Source organism: Mobula birostris, chromosome 13 (assembly GCF_030028105.1).
Source record: "Mobula birostris isolate sMobBir1 chromosome 13, sMobBir1.hap1, whole genome shotgun sequence".
Classification (NCBI taxonomy): domain Eukaryota; kingdom Metazoa; phylum Chordata; class Chondrichthyes; order Myliobatiformes; family Myliobatidae; genus Mobula; species Mobula birostris.
Window position 1 is genome coordinate 64392024 of NC_092382.1, and position 18485 is coordinate 64410508.

Consider the following 18485-nt stretch of genomic DNA (forward strand, 5'->3'; position numbering starts at 1 on the left):
TTAAATAGAAATATGATACGGTATTTCGGTTTAGGACGATCGCAGAGCGTGACCGTAGGATTTCAGTGAAAACCTGGGCATCACCTGTGGGTGTCACAGGAGCTCGACAGTGTTCTCTTTTGGGTGGAGGTGCTTGTGTTATAATTTGTAACTGCAAACTGTGTCTTTCGTGGTACACTACCATGTTGTGATGTTGTGATGTAATCACTGAAGAAACGCCACCAGAAAAGAAAATGGAAATACAGTGGGTGCCAGTCGCCGTCATGTTGGATACTGGCAGACTGAGAAGATTAATCGCATCATCTTTTCTGTAACTTCTCTGAGACTGAACACGTGCTATAAAAAAAGCTTCTTGACTTCTTTGTTCATCTGCTTTATGATAAGTCATATTTTATGATTTCTTACTGACACTGTCAAATCTGATGAGGAATTATTTATGGGTTGGAATCATTGTAACAAAGTGGTCACAGACCAGCCAGGATCTCATTGACTGGTGGGCCAGGTTCACGGTGAATGCCCCTCTCTGTTCTCTGCTCTGAATGTACAGCCCATCTCCAGAGAGGATCGGCATCCGGCCGTGTGATCCCAATAAAGGGTACATCGCTTACTTCGCATTCTCTGTGAATCTGGCAGTCCCCAATATGTTCATTTCTGCACCTCACAGAAAATCTCTGATCTCGCTGATAAGGGAGAGTTGGTGGATGGTTCTAAACTCCTCTTGAGCCTGGTGATTGAGAGAGGCTCCCGCGCCCGGAGGGTGATGTGGGAATCGTTTGTGAAAATGCGGAATGGCGTCCCAAAGTTGGACAAAATACTTAAAGAAATACAGGAATATGGTGAGATAATAGTAGAGATTAATGTCAATTCGGATTCAAACAATGCACACTTTATAATTCAACACATCTGATTTCACCAAAATGTTTAAAATTAAACAGGTTGTGCACCGTACGAGCGATCAGACCCCGCTCAAGGTTTACGGGAGATCCCCAGTGAGCTGAAAGGTAGGTGAAGAAAATGCTGTTTCCACCAACCGCTGACACTTGCGCAGAACGGTCATGTTGATGAGTCACGGGGGTTTGACCAGGTAAATGTCGTCACTGTGACACAGTACATACTAAGGCACATAGAAACATCGTCTCCTGGAGGAAGAGTTTTCAGAGGACATAATGAGGAACGAGGCTGAGAGTCGGGACTTGAGGAAAGGGGTGACTCCTCTCTGGTGCCTGGAACTACAGCTGCTTCCACCGGGGTCAGAGCATACGAAGGAGCAATCCGGTGGAGGGGAAATCTGGGAAACCTCTACACCCCAAAAGGTCGAAACCTCACCCTACCTGCCTCTCTCCCCCTTCCCCACTGCCGAACATCCCTCATCCTAATTCATTTCTCTAAACTCCGTCAGTCCCCGCAGATAATCAGTTCTTCGAGTTGGACACCGATTGAAGTTCTAGTCACAGAATACCAGCAACAGCTTCCCTTTAAACAGAAAACCAGGTCATATTCCAACTAACCTGTCCAATCCCAAAAAAGCAACTGTAACCCAGTCTGTTTATATCTGCACTCTCTTAATGCAAACAGTGGGAAGTCCATCAGGAGACAGTGGAGGTGAGGGGAGGGTGGGGGGGCAGTGAGGGTTGAAAAATCTACAGAACTGAAATTCATGTCTGCCTGTGGTGTGTGATGGAAACTGTGGACGGGTAAGAGCTGTCAATTAGGTCAGAGAAACCCAGTGTTGTGTTAATGCGGCGAGGAAACTGAGAAGAACTGAAGAAATCGATAAAAAAAATGTTGAGATAAATTACATGCTCCAGACTGATGAGAAGCTCACTTCATCCATAAGCACATTGTGCCTGTGAAAATGGAGCCCTGGGCAGTGCAAGTGCTCAGAGTCCGAAAAGCTTCATATTCACAGACAGTGTTGTATCATCCAACTGCACATCTAACAGAAGAGAGGGCGAAGGAAAGACAGATATTGCAACAGTTATTAATCTTACAGTAGCCAATGTTGTATCTCAGTATTCGAAAGTCTTCATCAGAAACATGAGGAATCCCTGCCAGTGTCCTGGTTCAGCGTCTCTCATTTCCAAGAACAAATTCCAAATATGTTATTGTTCTTACAGGACCTGAGATAGGCTAATTAGGAACTTTAGAAAGACCTCTCAGTCTCTGTCACTTCCGTAATTATTGTTTCGGTCCATATTCTGCCACCAAAACCCCTCAGTTTCCTTGCACCACTGACTTAGTATATCTCTACAAATTGCCTGCAAAATTATTCTTCAATGTTCTTCATGCTGCTTGCCAAGGGAACAGATACAGCTGTAGAATTCTCACACTGACTTAGAAATATAGATATGTAGAAAACCTACAACACAATGCAGGCCCATCGGCCCTCAATGCTGCGCCTAACATTGAGTAATGTCAGTTACTTCAGAAATTACCTATGTTTACGCATAGCCCTCTATTTTTCGAAGCTCTATGTACCTATCCAGGAGTCTCTTAAAAGACGCTATCGTACCCATTCCCACCACCGGCAGACCATTCCAAACACTGACCACTCTCTGCGTAAAAAACTTACCCCTGACATCTCCTTTTTACCTACTTCCAAGCACCTTAAAACTATGTCCTCTCATGCTAGCCATTTCAGCCCTGGGAAAAAGCCTCTGACTATCCACACGATCAGTGCCTCTCATTATTTTGTACACCTCTGTCACGTCACTTCTCATCCTCCAGAGAGAAAAGGCCGAGTTCACTCAACCTCTTCTCAAAATGCATGCTCCCTAATCCAGGCAACATCCTTGTAAATCCCCTCTGCACCCTTTCTATATTTTCCATATTCTTCCTGTACTGAGGTGACCAGAACCGAGCACAGTATTCCAGGTGGGGTCTGACCAGAGTCCTATGTAGCCGTAACATTACATCTCAATTCTTAAACTCAGTCCCACGGTTGATGAAGGCCAATGCACCGTATACCTTCTTAATTACAGAGTCAACCTGCGCAGCAGCTTTGAGTGTACTGTGGACTCGGACCCCATGATCCCTCCGATCCTCCACACTGCCAAAAGGCTTACCATTGATATTATATTTTGCCATCATATTTGACCTACCAATATAAACCACCTCACGCTTATCTGGGTTAAACTCCATCTGCCATCTCTCCGCCCAATTTTGCATCCTATTGATGTCCCGCTGTAACCTCTGACAGCCCTCCACACAATCCACAACTCTCCCAAGCTTTGTGTCATCAGCAAATGTATTAATCCATTACTCCACTTCCTCATCCAGGTCAATGATAAAAATCACGAAGTGAAAGGGACCCCGAACAGATCCCTGAGTCATCGACCTCCATGCAGAATATGAACCACCTACAACCACACTTTGCCTTCTGTGGGCAAGCCAGTTCTACATCCACAAAGCAATGTCCCCTTGGATCGTATGACTTCGTACTTTCTCAATAAGCCTTGCATAGGGTACCATGCCAAATGCCTTGCTAAAATCCATTATACTGTACATCTACTGCTCTACCTTCATCAATGTGTTTAGTCACATCCTCAAAAAAAATCAATCAGGCTCGTAAGGCACGACATGCCTTTGATAAAACAATGCTCACTATTCCTAATCATATTATGCCTCTCTGAATGTTCATAAATCCTGCCTCTCAGTGTCTTTTCCATCGGTCTACCAATTCCTGAAGTAAGATTCACTGGTCTATAATTTCCAGTGCAATCTCTACTACCTTTCTTGAATAAGGGAACAACATCTACAAACCTACAACCCACTGGAACCTCTCCTGTCCCGATTGATGATGCGTTGATAGTTGCCAGAGACTCATCAATCTGCTCCGTCGCCTCCCATAGTAACCTGGGGTGCATCTCGTCTGGTCCCGGAGACTTTTCCAAAAGCTCCAGCATGTCCTCTTTCTTCATGTCTGTATGCTCGCCAAGATCCTTTTCCGTAGTGAATACTGAAGCAAAGTACTTACTAGGAACCTCTGCTATCTATTCCGGTTCCATACTCAGTTTTCCACTGTCACACTTGATTGGTCCTATTCTCTCTTATCATCTTGCTGTTCACATACTTGTAGAATGCCTTGGGTGGTTTCCTTAATCTTTCCCGCCAAGGCCTTCTCATGGTCCCTTCTGGCTCTCCTAATTTCATCCTTAAGCGCCTTCCTGCTAGCCTTATAATCTTCTAGGTCTCTAGCATTGCCTAGATTTTTGAACCTTTCGTAAGCTTTTCTTTTCTTCTTGACGAGATTTTCAACAGCTTTTGTACACCACGGTTCCTGTACCCTACGCACCTATGCAGAATGCCACGCAAATATCCCCTGAACGTTTGCCACATTTCTGCCATACATTTCCCTGAGAACATCTGTTCCCAATTTATGATTCCAAGTTCCTGCCCAATTACTTCATATTTCTCCTCACTCCTAACTTGTCTGTTCCTACGCCGCTCTAATGCTATGGTAAAGGAGACAGAATTGTGATAACTATCTCCAAAATGCTATTCCACTGAGAGATCTGACACTTGACCAGGTTCATTTCCCAATACCAGATCAAGTACAGCTTCTCCTCTTGTAGGCTTATCTACATATTATATCGGGAAACCTTCCTGAATACACCTAGCAAACTCCACCTCATCTGAAGCCCTTGCTCTAGGGTGATTGCAATCAATATTTTGGAAATTAAAACCTCCCGCCACGCCAACCCGGTTATTCTTGCATCTTTACAGAATCTGTCTCCCCATCTGCTGCTCGATGTCCATGTTACTATTGGGAGGTCGATAAAAAAACGCCCAGTAGAGTTATTGACCTCTTCCTGTTTATAACTTCCACCCACAGAGACTCAGTAGGCAATCCCTCCATAACTTCCTCCTTTCCTGCAACCGTGACATTATCTCTGATCAGCAGTGCCACGCCCACCCCTTTTGTCTTCCTCCCTGTTCTTTCTGAAACACCTAAATCCTGGCACTCTAGGTAACCACTTCTGAACATGCAATAGATACTCCCCTGGATCTTTGAAGAACAACTTCTCTACTAGTTTGCCATTCTCTAATGTAACTGTTTATACAATCCATGCTTTCCTACGTTCCCTGTCTCACTCGAATACGTTGAATGAATGGCTACTGAGAAAACATGCCTGCATCGTTTAGCGCCAGATCACCAGTGTTTTCCTCAGAACTCTCAACTCTCTAAGAAGATGATATAAACGGTATTTGCTGGCCCCGGATACATGGTGAAGACTAAAATGTCATTTTCAAGATCCGTTACACAATAAACGTCTATGTAGAGTATACCTGTTATTTGGAAACCCCACACACCCCTGGCAGGATCCTAATGCGCTGTGAAACCCTGCACATCTCTGGCAGGGTACTGACACACCGCTAGACACCACACACCCCTGGCAGGATCCTAATGCGCTGTGAAACCCTGCACATCTCTGGCAGGGTACTGACACACCGCTAGACACCACAGACCCCTGGCAGGATCCTAATGCGCTGTGAAACCCTGCACATCTCTGGCAGGGTACTGACACACCGCTAGACACCACAGACCCCTGGCAGGATCCTAATGCGCTGTGAAACCCTGCACATCTCTGGCAGGGTACTGACACACCGCTAGACACCACACACCCCTGGCAGGATCCTAATGCGCTGTGAAACCCTGCACATCTCTGGCAGGGTACTGACACACCGCTAGACACCACAGACCCCTGGCAGGATCCTAATGCGCTGTGAAACCCTGCACATCTCTGGCAGGGTACTGACACACCGCTAGACACCACACGCCCCTGGCAGGATCCTAATGCGCTGTGAAACCCTGCACGTCTCTGGCAGGGTACTGACACACCGCTAGACACCACACGCCCCTGGCAGGGGCTGACACGCTGTGAGACTCCACAAGCCTCTTGCCATCTACCTACACGCTGCGAGATGCCATACACTCCTGCAAGAGCCGTCACACAATGTGAAACCCTTTAACTACTTTACAAGGCTCCGGAACACGCTGAGGTCCCGCACACTCCTGTCAGGATCCTGACATACCGTGAGGTTTCACATTCTTCAGGTGTACTTTCACTGCAAGTAACTTTCCCACACCTCATCCAGACCAGGTCCTACATTGACATCGGCTATCCCTTATCTCAGGACGGGCTCGGGTTTCAGTGGGAGAGGTTTCGGGAACAATGAACACAACTCAAGTTCTGAGATGGTTATGAATAAAGAGAGGTCTGCAGCTTAGGTGATACACAGGGTGGGGATGTTAAATTGGGGAAGGCAGATTAAATGGTAGAAGTCAGGTGAGGAGCAACTGTTACAGGGCAAATCTCCGTCTGGTGAGAGTCGATATATATCAGCTGATCAGAATTTCGAACCGGCATGTTGCAAAGAGGATTAGAGCATAGTTTGTCACCGTCCCGTGACGGTGACGGGAAATGTTGTGAATTTAGTCTGCAAATGAAATATATGGTTTCTGAAGCTGAGGTGAGACAATGAGTAATGGAGAGGGGAGAAGAGTCTCAAAGAGTCCAGTGGGGTATCGTCGTGGCTATCCCTCGAGGTCGAGGATGATGGTCTTCATTCTGAAGAAGTGGTCCCCAGAGCGAAGACGCCTGTGCGTGAATTTGTTTAACGAATACTTGATGTTGCACTCCAAGAAGCACACAATACTTCACAAATCAACCAACTGATTCCAATGGCATGGAAACCACGACGATTGGAGCTGGTGGATTTGTTGCAGCCTTCATCCGCCTTCACAGCCGTTGAGTGGGGTATAGATCAGTTGCAGAGGCGAGTGGGCAAATAGCAGATGGAGTTTAATCCAGAAAAGTGTGAAGGTATGGGGGATGTTTAAAGTAGCTGGCAGACGCTAACATCATTGAGGTGCAGAGGGAGTTTGTTGTCAATGTCCGTAGCTCGCTAGGTGTGACAACACAGGTAAATGAAGAAGATACGATCACATAGTTCACTTCATTGTACGGAGCACTAAGTCTATCGAAGCTTTAGGTTACAGATGTATAAAACTTTGGTTTGGCTGCACTTGGAGAATTGGTTCAATTCTGTCGGTCCATTACAGGAAGGATCTGGAGAACTCGGAGAAGAGAGGTTTACCAGATGCTACCGGGATTGGAAATGATCCTGCTTTTCAAAATTTTAGTTCAATTTGAATAATAGATCTGTAGCATCCACTCTCTCCCTTTCTCCAGAGCAGTGGTGTGCCTTGGGGATCGGTTTTGGGATCCCTACTGTTCGTGATTTTTATAAATGATCTGGATGAGGAAGTGGAGGGATGGTTTAGTAAATCTGCTGACGACACAAAGTTTGAGGGTGTAGTGAATAGTGTGAAGGGCTGTCAGAGATTACAACGAGACATTGATGGGATGCAAAACTGGGCTGAGAAGTGGCAAATAGAGTTTAACCCAGATAAGTGTGAGATGGTTTATTTTGTTAGGGCAAATATGATGGCAGAATATAGCATTAATGGTAAGATTCTTGGAAGTGTGGAGGATCAGAGGGATCTTGGGGTCCGAGTTCATAGGACACTCAAAGTTGCAATGTAAGTTGACTCTGTGGTTAAGAAGGCATATGGTGCATTGGCCTTCATCAGTCGTGGGATTGATTTTAAGAACCAAGATGTAATATTACAGCTATACAAGACAGTGGTAAGAGTCCACTTGGAGTACTGTACTCAATTCTGGTCGCCTCAGTACAGGAAGGACGTGGAAACCATAGAAAAGGTGCAGAGGAGATTTACAAAGATGTTTCCTAGATTGGGTAGAATGCCTTACAGTATGAGTGTGCTCGGACTTGTTTCCTTGGAGCGACGGAGGATGAGAAGTGACCTGATAGAGGTGTACAAGATAATGAGAGGCATTGATCGAGTGGATAGTCAAAGGCTTTTCCCCAGGGCTGAAATGGCTAGCACGAGAGCGCATAGTTTTAAGGTGCTTGGAAGTAGGTACAGAGGAGATGTCAGGGGTAAGTTTTCTTTCGCAGAGAGTGGTGAGTGCGTGGAATGGGCTGCCGGCGACGTTAGTGGAAGCGGAAACGGTAGGGTCTTCTGAGAAACTCCTGGATGGCGACATGGAGCTGAGAAAAGTAGAGGGCTATGGATAAAGCCTAGGCAATTCTAAGGTAGTGACATGTTCGGCACAGAATTGTTGGCTGAAGAGTCTGTATTGTTCTCTAGGTTTTCTATGTCTCTATGTTTTTATTCTCCCTGTCCTGCTGAGTATTTCCCGTGTACACTGTTTAGTGGACATGAGACTGCAGATCTGCAGGCCCGGACATTCTTCTGGATGATCTCGGTGAGTTGTCCAGCATCCGTGGTATAGTAGGGTGAATAAATTATTTATGTTTGATTAGAAACGCTGATTGTCTGAGTCAGCTTTGCGAGACCTTGACAGCTGACCCCCACCACCCCTACAACGTTGCTGATCGACATGCAGTAGGTTTCTTTTGTTTTATTCTGTTACGTACCCCGTAACTGGGTTGCCAAACCAGCAGAAATGGACCACTTAGTTGGAGTCTGGTTTAACAGAAATTAATAAAGTTTTATTAAAGAAATAAGTAACACAGTACTCTAATCGTAAGGATGTAAATGAAACAGGTTAGCAATGATAATACACACGTGTACACAGAACTAGGGTAACAGGAATCAGCCAAGTTCTATCGCAGTCTAGGGGTAAAATGATCAGTCTCAAGTGACGCAGAGTTCAGTTCAGCTTAGTACAGTTTGCAGTAATCGCTGTTGTGCTGTTGGAGAGAGAGAGAGAATGCAAATTTTGATTCAAACAGACCTTTGATGTTCTTCGCAGTTAGCTTTCGGGCGAACCCATTTATGTCTTCTGTGGTCACCGACTGTGATCCCTCCGTTCTGGATACGACCGTTCTTCCGCGGTGAACCCGGCACCCAGGCAAGGGCGGGCACACACACCAGGTTCCCGCCGATCGTTCCTTTTCACCCTGTCAGTCTATGGTCGGTTCCCTCGAACCAGACCTCCAACTTTAACCAACTTGTGGGGGCACACCGCTCTTCCAGGGTCTCATTATCTCGTGATCTCGTGGTGTGTGTCGTGCCTTAGCGAACCTGTTCTTTTTATCCCCCTGCTGGGGTATCGCCTGTCCATTAAACTTCAAACAGTTCAGGTTCAAAGCAATCGATCTGTCAATATCTGAAATGTCTTTCTTTCTCTTTAATCTCGCTCTTCTCTCTTATTAGCATTTTGAATGTTTCTCCATTGTTCCCCTTATCTCTCTCATCAGCATCAATCTTCTGATAACTTGGTTTTTCGTCACAATTCTGATTCACTGCAACCAAATTTACTTTAGTGTATGAACATATTCTGATAAATTAAATTGATACAAGAGCTTTGTGCTGCACTATTTGTTGTTTACTAAATTCTGAGTTGAGGCGTCTAACATTTTGACTCTTTCTCTGTTCCCATGGAAGATGTTCAACAGAAACACAAGGAGACTCTGCGGGCACAAACCGAAACACTGAGCGTGAACACGATCCTGATGACGGAGAAGGTGAATGTTTTCCAGCTGGTTGATCGATACGCTGAGATCACGGTCATTTCTACTATTCGTGATCGGAGACTGGTGGAACACGAGCTGCTGGCGAGAGGCAGAGACCACGAGGAGTGGAGAAAACAACATCTCCGCAGAGAGCTGGAAAAACTCCGGACTGATCAGTTGTTCCAGAGCAGCTTTTCCCAAAGTAAATGCAAATCTGGGAGTTCGGCAGCATTGGCTGGAGTCCCGGGGATAGGGAAAACAACAATGGTGCAAAAGATTGTTTATGACTGGGCCATGGGGAAAATATACCAACAATTCCAGTTTGTCTTCAGTTTCAAATTCAGGGATTTAAACTCCATTAACTGCAGAATAAACCTGAGGGAACTGATTTTGGATCAGTATCCTTACTTTGGGAATTTCCTGAGAGAGGTTTGGAAAAACCCAGAGGGATTGCTGTTTATATTCGATGGCTTGGATGAATTCAAACATAAAATTGATTTTGCTGACAGTCGGAGAGATACAGAACCTCAGCACAAGTGCCCAGATCCCGAGTGGTGGTGTGATGTGTCGGATATTGTGTACAGTTTAATCCAGCACAAGCTGCTGCCAGGGTGTTCAGTACTGGTGACCACCCGACCCACTGTGTTACATTTATTAGAAAAGGCAGAAATCAATGTCTGGGCTGAAATCCTGGGATTTGTCGATGAAGAACGGAAGGGATATTTCATGAGGCATTTTGAAGATAAGACGGTAGCAGAAGCTGTTTTCAAACATGTGGAGGAGAACGAGATCCTGTACACCATGAGCTACAATCCCTCCTACTGCTGGATCCTCGCTCTGGCACTGGGACCCTTCTTCGCAAAAAGGGACAGGGACCCCCAGCGAGTTCCCAAGACCATAACCCAACTCTATTCCTACTATATTTACAACATCCTGAAAAACCACGGCCGTGAGATTGAGAACCCCCGTGACGTGTTACTCAGGGTTGGTCAGATGGCCTTCAGAGGTGTGTTTGACAAGAAGATTGTATTTACAAATGGAGATTTAATCAACTACAATCTGAAGCCTTCCCAGTTCTTGTCTGGGTTCTTAATGGAGCTTTTGGAGAGAGAGGATTCTCCCCGATGTGTGGTGTACACATTCCCACACCTCACCATCCAGGAGTTTGTAGCGGCACTCGCACAGTTCCTGAATCCGCATCCCGGGGATATCCTGAAATTCCTCACTGAAGCCCACAACACAACAGATGGCCGATTTGAGGTGTGTCTCCGTTTTGTTGCTGGCCTCTCCTCTCCAATGACAGCTCGGGGCCTGGAGGAGTTTCTGGGACCATTTCCCCGTCAAACAACCTGCCGGGTGATTGACTGGGTGAGGGAGGAGGTTAAACGCCAGAGTGGAAACACGAGGAGTGAAGCTGGTAAAAGGAGCCTCCTGAACACACTGCACTACCTGTTTGAGTCTCAGAATTGTGGGCTGGCTCAGGCCGCACTGGAATCTGTGGAAACACTTTCATTCAGTAGAATGACACTGACCCCGATTGACTGTGCGGTCCTGTCTCATGTCATCGGACTCTGTGATACAATAAAACATATCGACCTAGTTGGCTGCCACATTCAGTGTGAAGGAATCCAGCGGCTGGTACCTGGGCTGCACAAATGCCAGGAGTTGGGGTAACTTCACTTATTTCTCAGTCTGATCTGTGAAAGTATTTCATTATTTTGTTTTAATGTAAAGGTAAAGCAGATTATGAGTTTTTGTGACAAATTAATAGGCGATCGGTCAGTAAATCAAGAACGGGAGTGCCCTATGGTTTCGTGTATAGAGATGTTGGAGACTTCAGATGAGCGAACAATGGTCGTTGGTTTAATGGTAGTAAATCACATGAATGGCCGTGTTTCTCGCTGCATGTGACACGTCAATTGACAATGTTCCTTCTCACTGTTACTGACATCGACACCGACACTGACTGCAGCAGGTATGACGGATCTGCGCACCCTCTTCCCGATGAAGTACAAGAGAGAATCAGAGAAATGTCCCAGTGAGAGGGAGAGAAATACCCGAGATTATCCTTCCCAACCCCTCTCCCCGCGTGTGACTATCACGATCACTCCAACAGTGTGACTTTGTTCACTGCCAGATACCCAACACTCATGTGGGCATCACCTCTTCCAATTGTGGAGTTCAATTCTGACCAACCCTCCCCGTGCGATCTACGTCTGCATCACATCCTGTTGTGGAATCTTGCTTCCCCATCTGCCTTCCTCCTATGGGATCTCTCTTTTTCATCCCCCTTTCCTCCTATGGGATCTCTCTTCCCCATTCCCTTTCCTCCTATGGGATCTGTCTTTGCCATATCCTCTTCATCTTGTGGGATGGCTCTTTACCTATCTTCCTTCATTGTGGGATCTAGCTTCCCTATCCCACTTCCTCCTCTGGGATCTATCCTCTGCATACATTTTTCCTCCTGTGGGATCTCTCTTCTCCATTCTCCTTCCTCCTGTGGTAATTATCCACTCCATCCCCCTTCCTCCTGTGGCATCTGTCTTCCACATCCCCCTTCCTCCTGTGGGATTTCTTTTCTCCATTTCCCGTCCTCCCATGGAATCCCTCTTCTCCACCCCCCTCGTCCTGTGGGGATATCTCTTTCCCATCTCCCTTCCTTCTGTGGCATCTTTCTTCTCTATTCTCCTTTCTTCCCGTGGTATCTCTATTCCCCATCTTCCTTCCTCCTGTGGGATTACTCTGCCTATCCCTTTTGCCCTGGCGGGCTTTTCTTCCACCATCTCCCATGGACACGTTCTCATCCACAACTCTTCCTCCCTGTGGGACTTTTTCCAGCCCTCCAACGCTGCAGCTTTCTACCATCTCGTCAGGACTTTTTTTCCAAACGTCGGGGACTGAGACAGAATATAGAAAGTTTACAGAGTCACACCGACAGGCTAAATTACTAACATTCGGAGCTGGGCAGTGAGGGACATTGACAGTCATGTGAATTGGTCAGTGATTTACTGAAGGGTTTAATGTTTCCTGAAATACCGGGTGAAAGGAATTCCCTCAGAACCACTGTCTGAATCAATTTGTTCATCAATTTGTCTGTTTGTGTTTAGACTTGGGATGAATAAACTGGGAGATTCAGGAGTGAAACTGCTGTCTGCAGCTCTGAGGAATCGAGAGTGTAAAATACAGACACTATGGTAAGTGTCAGAAAGGGATATTGCGGTTATAGTCACTGGGTATCTGACACTGAACATTAAGGTGATCAGTAATTGTATTACTGATAAACACTGGGAATTTCTACCGTCTCCTGTCTCTCTGTGGCCTTTACCCACACTCTCCCTTTCATCCACAGGCTGAGCAATGTCGGTCTCACAGATTCTGGTGCCAAGCATCTTGCCTCCGCTCTCAGCACAAACCCTTCACTGACGAAGCTGAACCTGAATGAAAATGAACTAGGAGATTCAGGGGTGAAACTGGTGTCTGAGGCTCTGACGAACTCGGAGTGTAAAATGCAGAAACTGTGGTAAGTGTAAGACTGTGGGAGATTGTCTTTACAGTCACTGGGTGTCTGACGCTGAACATTAATGTGATCAGAATTGTCTTATTGGTCAACATTCGAGATTCATAGCGTCCACTGTCTCTCGGTGTCCTTCACCCTCACTCTCTCTCATCTCCAGGTTGTACAAGGTCGGTCTCACTGATGCTGGTGTCGATGATCTCGTCTCCGCTCTCAGTGCAACCGAATCACTGGCAGAGCTGGATCTGGGATCAAACTCGCTCACAGACCAATCTGTCCCCGCTCTTCGCCGCCTCATACTGGCCCTCCCGAATCTGGAGCGGATCTGGTGAGTGATTGTGTTCATATTCAATGTCATAAAATATCAGCGGATCCGCCGGGTTTCCGCTTGTGTTTGTCTGTGAATGTTGTTGAAACATTAACCCTAGTCCTCTGTTGCTGACACTGTTGTGTAATTTGTTATTTCCTCTTCATTCTTCCATCTGTTTCAGGCTGTGGGACAATCGGATCAGTTGGACCGGGGAAGAGGAACTGAAGTCTCTGCAGGAACTCAGATCCGGACTGAGTCTGATACTGTGAACATCTGAATGTGTGCACATCCCCACCCACAGTTTGACAGACTCTCCGCCCACCCCCTCCCCCGCGCCTTTAATGGACCGTGACAGATTTAATTCCCAAAGTTTCTGACGGACCCCGTCTCCAGCAGCGCGCACTGTGACGTCAGAGTCAGTTCCAGAGACGTAATTCCACCTCCGGATCAGCGGAACTGCCTCCGATGTATGTTCAGTCCGGAGAGCGCCCCCAAGTGATGCCCTGGGTAATTACACAGGCAGTAAGAGCCCGGAGGCAGTGCTCATGGGACACCAGTCCCGGGATGGGGTAATCCGGGGAGTGAATCCTTTTGCCCACTTTGCTGAGGACGGTACATTCCGCAGTGTGGCCGAAATAATAATGTTAAATTGACAAATACCCACAACCTCAAATTGAAAAACAAACTGTACCTCACATGTCCTTTAGAATTATCCCCATCTGATCTTAAATTCATGGCCCCTTCTACTGGAAATTTCAACCCTGAAGAAAAGATACTGTCTGTCTTGTATATCTGTGCCGCTCATAAACTTAGAAACATCAATCAGATCTACTCTCAGCCTCCTCCGCTCTAGTAAATAAAAACAGTCGCTGTTCGTCTAAACTCCAGTCGTCGCGCATGCTCTCTAATCCAGGTAGCACCCTGGTTAATATTTTCAGCAGCCTCTACAAAGACTCGACATCCTTCCTCTAGTGGGGCCACCAGAGTAAATGCATTACTCTGGGTGCGACCACACTTTGTTAAGCTCTCCACCTTTCTTGTAATACCACGAGCATTTATCTTATTCAGCAGCCTTATGTGCAGCACCTTATCAAATGCCTTCTGAAAATCCAAATAAACAATATCCATTAACTCTCCTTTGTCTGTATTTGCTGTTATTTCCTCAAAAATTGCATCAGGAAAGAGAGATTTCCCTCTCAACCACAATCCCCTGTCTTATCACCATATCCTTTCATGCTCTGACTAATTAAGATTCTGTCAACCTCTGCCTTAAATATAACAGATCACCTGTCCTCCTTAGACATCTGTGGCAAAGAATTTCACATATTCTCCACGTTCTGAGTAAACATATTCCTCCTCATCGTTCTAAGTTGACCTCCTTCAGCCCCCTCTATTAGGAGGCTGTGTTTTCTGGTCTCAGACCTCTTCCATCCACCTCCATATCATGAGAAACATCCTCTCTACATCCACTCTATCAAAGCCGTTCAATATTCGATAGGTTTCATTGAAGATCCCAATCATCCTTTTAAATTCCAGTGATTAGCTTCCCAAAGCACCAAAACCTCCTCCTATGACAAGCCTTTCCATTCCGGAATCATTTTTGGGAATCAGTAAATGAAACAGTGTAACTTGGCAAACACCATGCCTGTTCCCTCAAACTCTCAGGGAGACTCTCTCTGTCTGGTTAAAATCACTGAGCACAGCAGTAAGAGTGTAAATAAGTGGAGAGGACTTTGGAGGTCATTCTTGAGTGGGAGATATTAGTGGCCAGTGTTGGAGTATTTAAGTTAAGGATAACAGAATGACATGATGGAATAGTGGTTAGCATAAGCTTTAAGATTGTGTTTCAATTCCGGCCACTGTCCGAAAGGAGCCTGCACGCTTTCGCTGTGGGAGCTTCCTCTGGCTGCCCTGGTTTCCTCCCACATTCCAAAGATGCACAGGTAGGGTTACTGAGTTGTGGATATGCTGTGTTGGCACCGAATGCATGGCAACACTTGCGAACTGCCACGGCACCTCTCCAACGCAAACAACGTGTTTCCCTATATGTGTCAATGCACATGTGACAAATACGGCTGCTATAGTCATTGTTTTCTCTGTGGGGGCTAAGGGCACAGGAAATGCATACACTCGCCCGAGTCCCAACTCCCTCTGTCACCTCAGTCTTGTTTGTCACTATTACTCAAAGCTCTCACGTGGCTTCTCACCTGATGTTGTCTCTGTCTCTGATACAGGGAGTCGATCGATCACAGTCTATCAGCTTCCTCTAACACACCGGACATTAGTAAGGCTGTGGGCTCTGACAAATTAAACTTTAATGCACAACGAGTGTTGAAGAGCATCCACGTGATGTACCAAAAAGAGATCAAAAATTGATCACTTCTGGAAGTAAACTTCTTTATATTGAGCCTCAGCAGATGGGCAAGATCTTAAATCAATATTTATCCTGCTTTTTTTTCATTGTAGAGAATGATGCAAAACTTAAAATAGTCAATGCAAATGGTTTTGTGATAGTCTACATCATAGCAGAGGAGGTGCTAAATATCTCAAAATGTATTGAGAAATCTCCAGGCCAACAGCACTGTTGGAATGGAGGGAAATGGGAGAGAACTGGCTGAGATGTATGCATCACTAAAATAGGTGATGTGGAAAACAGTGAACATGGTATCGGGACTTGCAGAGAGATCTTGATCATCTCTTGATGTGATCAAATGAATGGCAGATGGAGTATAATTCAGATTAGTATGTTATTTCATTTCGTCAATAATTGAGAATAGGACTTCCAGGAGGCTGAGGAGGTGACAGATAGGACATAGAGTCACAGGAAAGTATAGCACAGAAACAGGCTGTTCACCCCATTGAGTCCATGCTGAACCACTTGAAGTGCCCACTGCCATCAACCTGTACTGGGACCATAGCCATCCATACACATACCATCTGTGTACTGATTCGAACTTCTCTTAAACGTTGAATGGAGTTCATATGCACCACTTGTGCTGGCAGCTTATTCCACACGCGTGCAACCCTCTGAGTGAAGAAAGTTTCCCTCGTGTTCCCCTGGACATTTTCACCACTCACCATTAACCTAAGACCTCAATTGTAATCTCACCCAGCCTCAGTGAAAGAAGCCTGCCGGTATTTATGCTATCTATACCTCTCATAATGCTGTATACCTGTATCAGGTCTCCTCTCAATCTTCTACGTCCCAAGGAATAAAGTCCTAACCTAGTCAATCTTTCTTTCTAATTTAGATCCTCCAGATCCAGCAACAGCCCTGTAGATTGTCTCCGTACTCTTTCAACCTTGCTTACATCTCTCCTACAGGTCAGGTGATCAAAGTTGCACACAATACTATAAGCCAGGCTTACACAACTTGAACATAACAATACTTTGATTTATGAAGGCCCACCTGCCATTGTATTCCCAGATTATTTTGCTCTACCACAATCACCAGTGCTCTATTGTTCACTGTGTGAAACCTACCCTTGTGAGGACTTCAGGGTTACATACCTTCTGCCTGATAGTATCTGTGAAAAGATGGCATGGTCTTGATGTTTGATGATAGACGTTGCCTTCTTGAGTAGCACCTCATGTAGAAACTAGTGACAGTGGGGAGGGGTGTGTCTGTAATGTATTGATCTGAGTCATCCACTCTCCCCAGCTCCTTACATTCCTGAACATTCATACTGCCTTGTACAACTTTATTTTTGGACCATTCTCTCTCAACTCGAGCAATTGTTGTCCACGAAAATCCCAGCACGTCAGCAGTTTTGGAGATGCTCAGACTGCCCCATGTGGCACCAACAATTATTTCACTGTCATACTCTTTGATCACTTTCTTCCCCATTCTGATGTTTGGTCTGAACCTTTTGACCATGTTTGCAGGCACTTTTGCATTGAGTTGCTGACTCAAAATTTGCTGTTTAAATATTTGCATTAACAAGCAGATGTACAGGTCTACCTAATAAAGTGGCAAATGAATATGTGAAAAAACAGGACACTACGAGCATATTGTTTGAACAACATTACAAATGTGAAGAATACAATGTACTGTATATTTTTTGTGAATAAATTTTGCATGTCAAGTTTTAGAAAAAAATCTAAACATAGAAAATTCGAGATGAACATATTACAGAGAGATTGAAGTGTTATTGCGAATAAAATAATATCAAGTGAACATGAAGCTGCAGCAAACAATCAGGAAGGTAAAGGACATTTTGTCATCATTGTGAGGGGTTAGAGTTTAGAGGACTACTATTACACAAAAGAGGGTGTGTGACATCACCTGGAATATTATGTCCAGCCTTGGTACCATTATTTAAACAAAAGTAGAGACCAGCATTGAAGGTTGATGAGAAGAGATCCACTCAGCTGAATCCTGGGATGAGGAGGTTGTCCTTCCCTGAGGAGCTAAAAGCTTTAGACCTGTGCAGTTTGGAATTTAGAGTAATGAGGGGTGATCTTACTGAAATTTGGAAGGTCCAGAGGGAGATAATAGTGTAGATGTTGAGAAGTTCCCAGGGGTGGGTATGACTCAAATAAGGTGGATGTGGTAACAAGTTGTGTGGTCATTTATAAGTGATGTACATTGGTATTTCTTCTCACTGTGTTAAATCCAGAATCTTAAACACTGGGGTTATGGAATGAAATGGATCAATCTGTGAAGGAATGGAGATTTGAGAGCTTTGTGGAGCTGGTTCAGGAGAGGAGGTGAGGCCAGGGACAAATCACCCAGATCGATTTGAGAAGTGGGTCAGGGTTGAGGAGCCCAGTGACCCAGTCAAGCTCCTGATCTGTTGTGTGTTCCCGTGTGGAGGTGCGGGTGTTTCATGATGTACTTCAAGAGCAGAGGGACGCAATGGACAGTGTTGTAGAATTTAAATCACAATAATAGTGACAGGGATGGGACAGCAGTGATAACTCAGTGGAGAGTAAGACCCGAGGAAGTCTTCACCCTCCAGGTCTCAGCTCCACCTCTCACCTCAGCCTGGTTTCCATCTGTTGTTCAGTGTTCCCCTGTGGCTCCTCACCAGATGTTGCCTCTGTCACTGACAAGAGTCCATCACTCTCGGTCTGATACCTTCCTGTAATAGACCCGTCATTAGTAAAATCTGACCAGTGGAACTCTGCCCACCTTAGATGCTCAGGTCC

At 45.6% G+C, this 18485-nt stretch overlaps 2 protein-coding genes across 2 annotated transcripts in view; one reads left to right on the forward strand and one right to left on the reverse strand.

Annotated features, from left to right (window-relative positions):
- Positions 1-18398, reverse strand: part of LOC140206911 (uncharacterized) — a 51077-nt gene extending 32679 nt beyond the window's left edge. Inside the window, exon 1 of the mRNA XM_072275190.1 lies at positions 18316-18398. The gene's annotated coding sequence lies outside the window, so the exon portion shown is untranslated. The remainder of the gene's footprint in view (positions 1-18315) is intronic.
- Positions 704-13763, forward strand: LOC140206910 (NACHT, LRR and PYD domains-containing protein 3-like). The gene is made up of 6 exons (XM_072275189.1): positions 704-836; positions 936-1001; positions 9443-11180; positions 12618-12704; positions 13185-13352; positions 13516-13763. Exons 1-6 carry the CDS (start codon positions 761-763, stop codon positions 13601-13603), a joined length of 2223 nt encoding a protein of 740 aa, XP_072131290.1. The 5' UTR covers positions 704-760; the 3' UTR covers positions 13604-13763.
- Positions 18399-18485: the final 87 nt, after the last annotated feature.

Bases quoted from the DNA above. Each gene is read 5' to 3' on its own strand.
- LOC140206910 (XM_072275189.1), top strand. From the start codon at position 761: ATGTGGGAATCGTTTGTGAAAATGCGGAATGGCGTCCCAAAGTTGGAC. The intron at 837-935 runs GTGAGATAATAG...AAAATTAAACAG, and splicing joins TAAAGAAATACAGGAATATG to GTTGTGCACCGTACGAGCGA. The intron at 12,705-13,184 runs GTAAGTGTCAGA...TCTCATCTCCAG, and splicing joins TGTAAAATACAGACACTATG to GTTGTACAAGGTCGGTCTCA.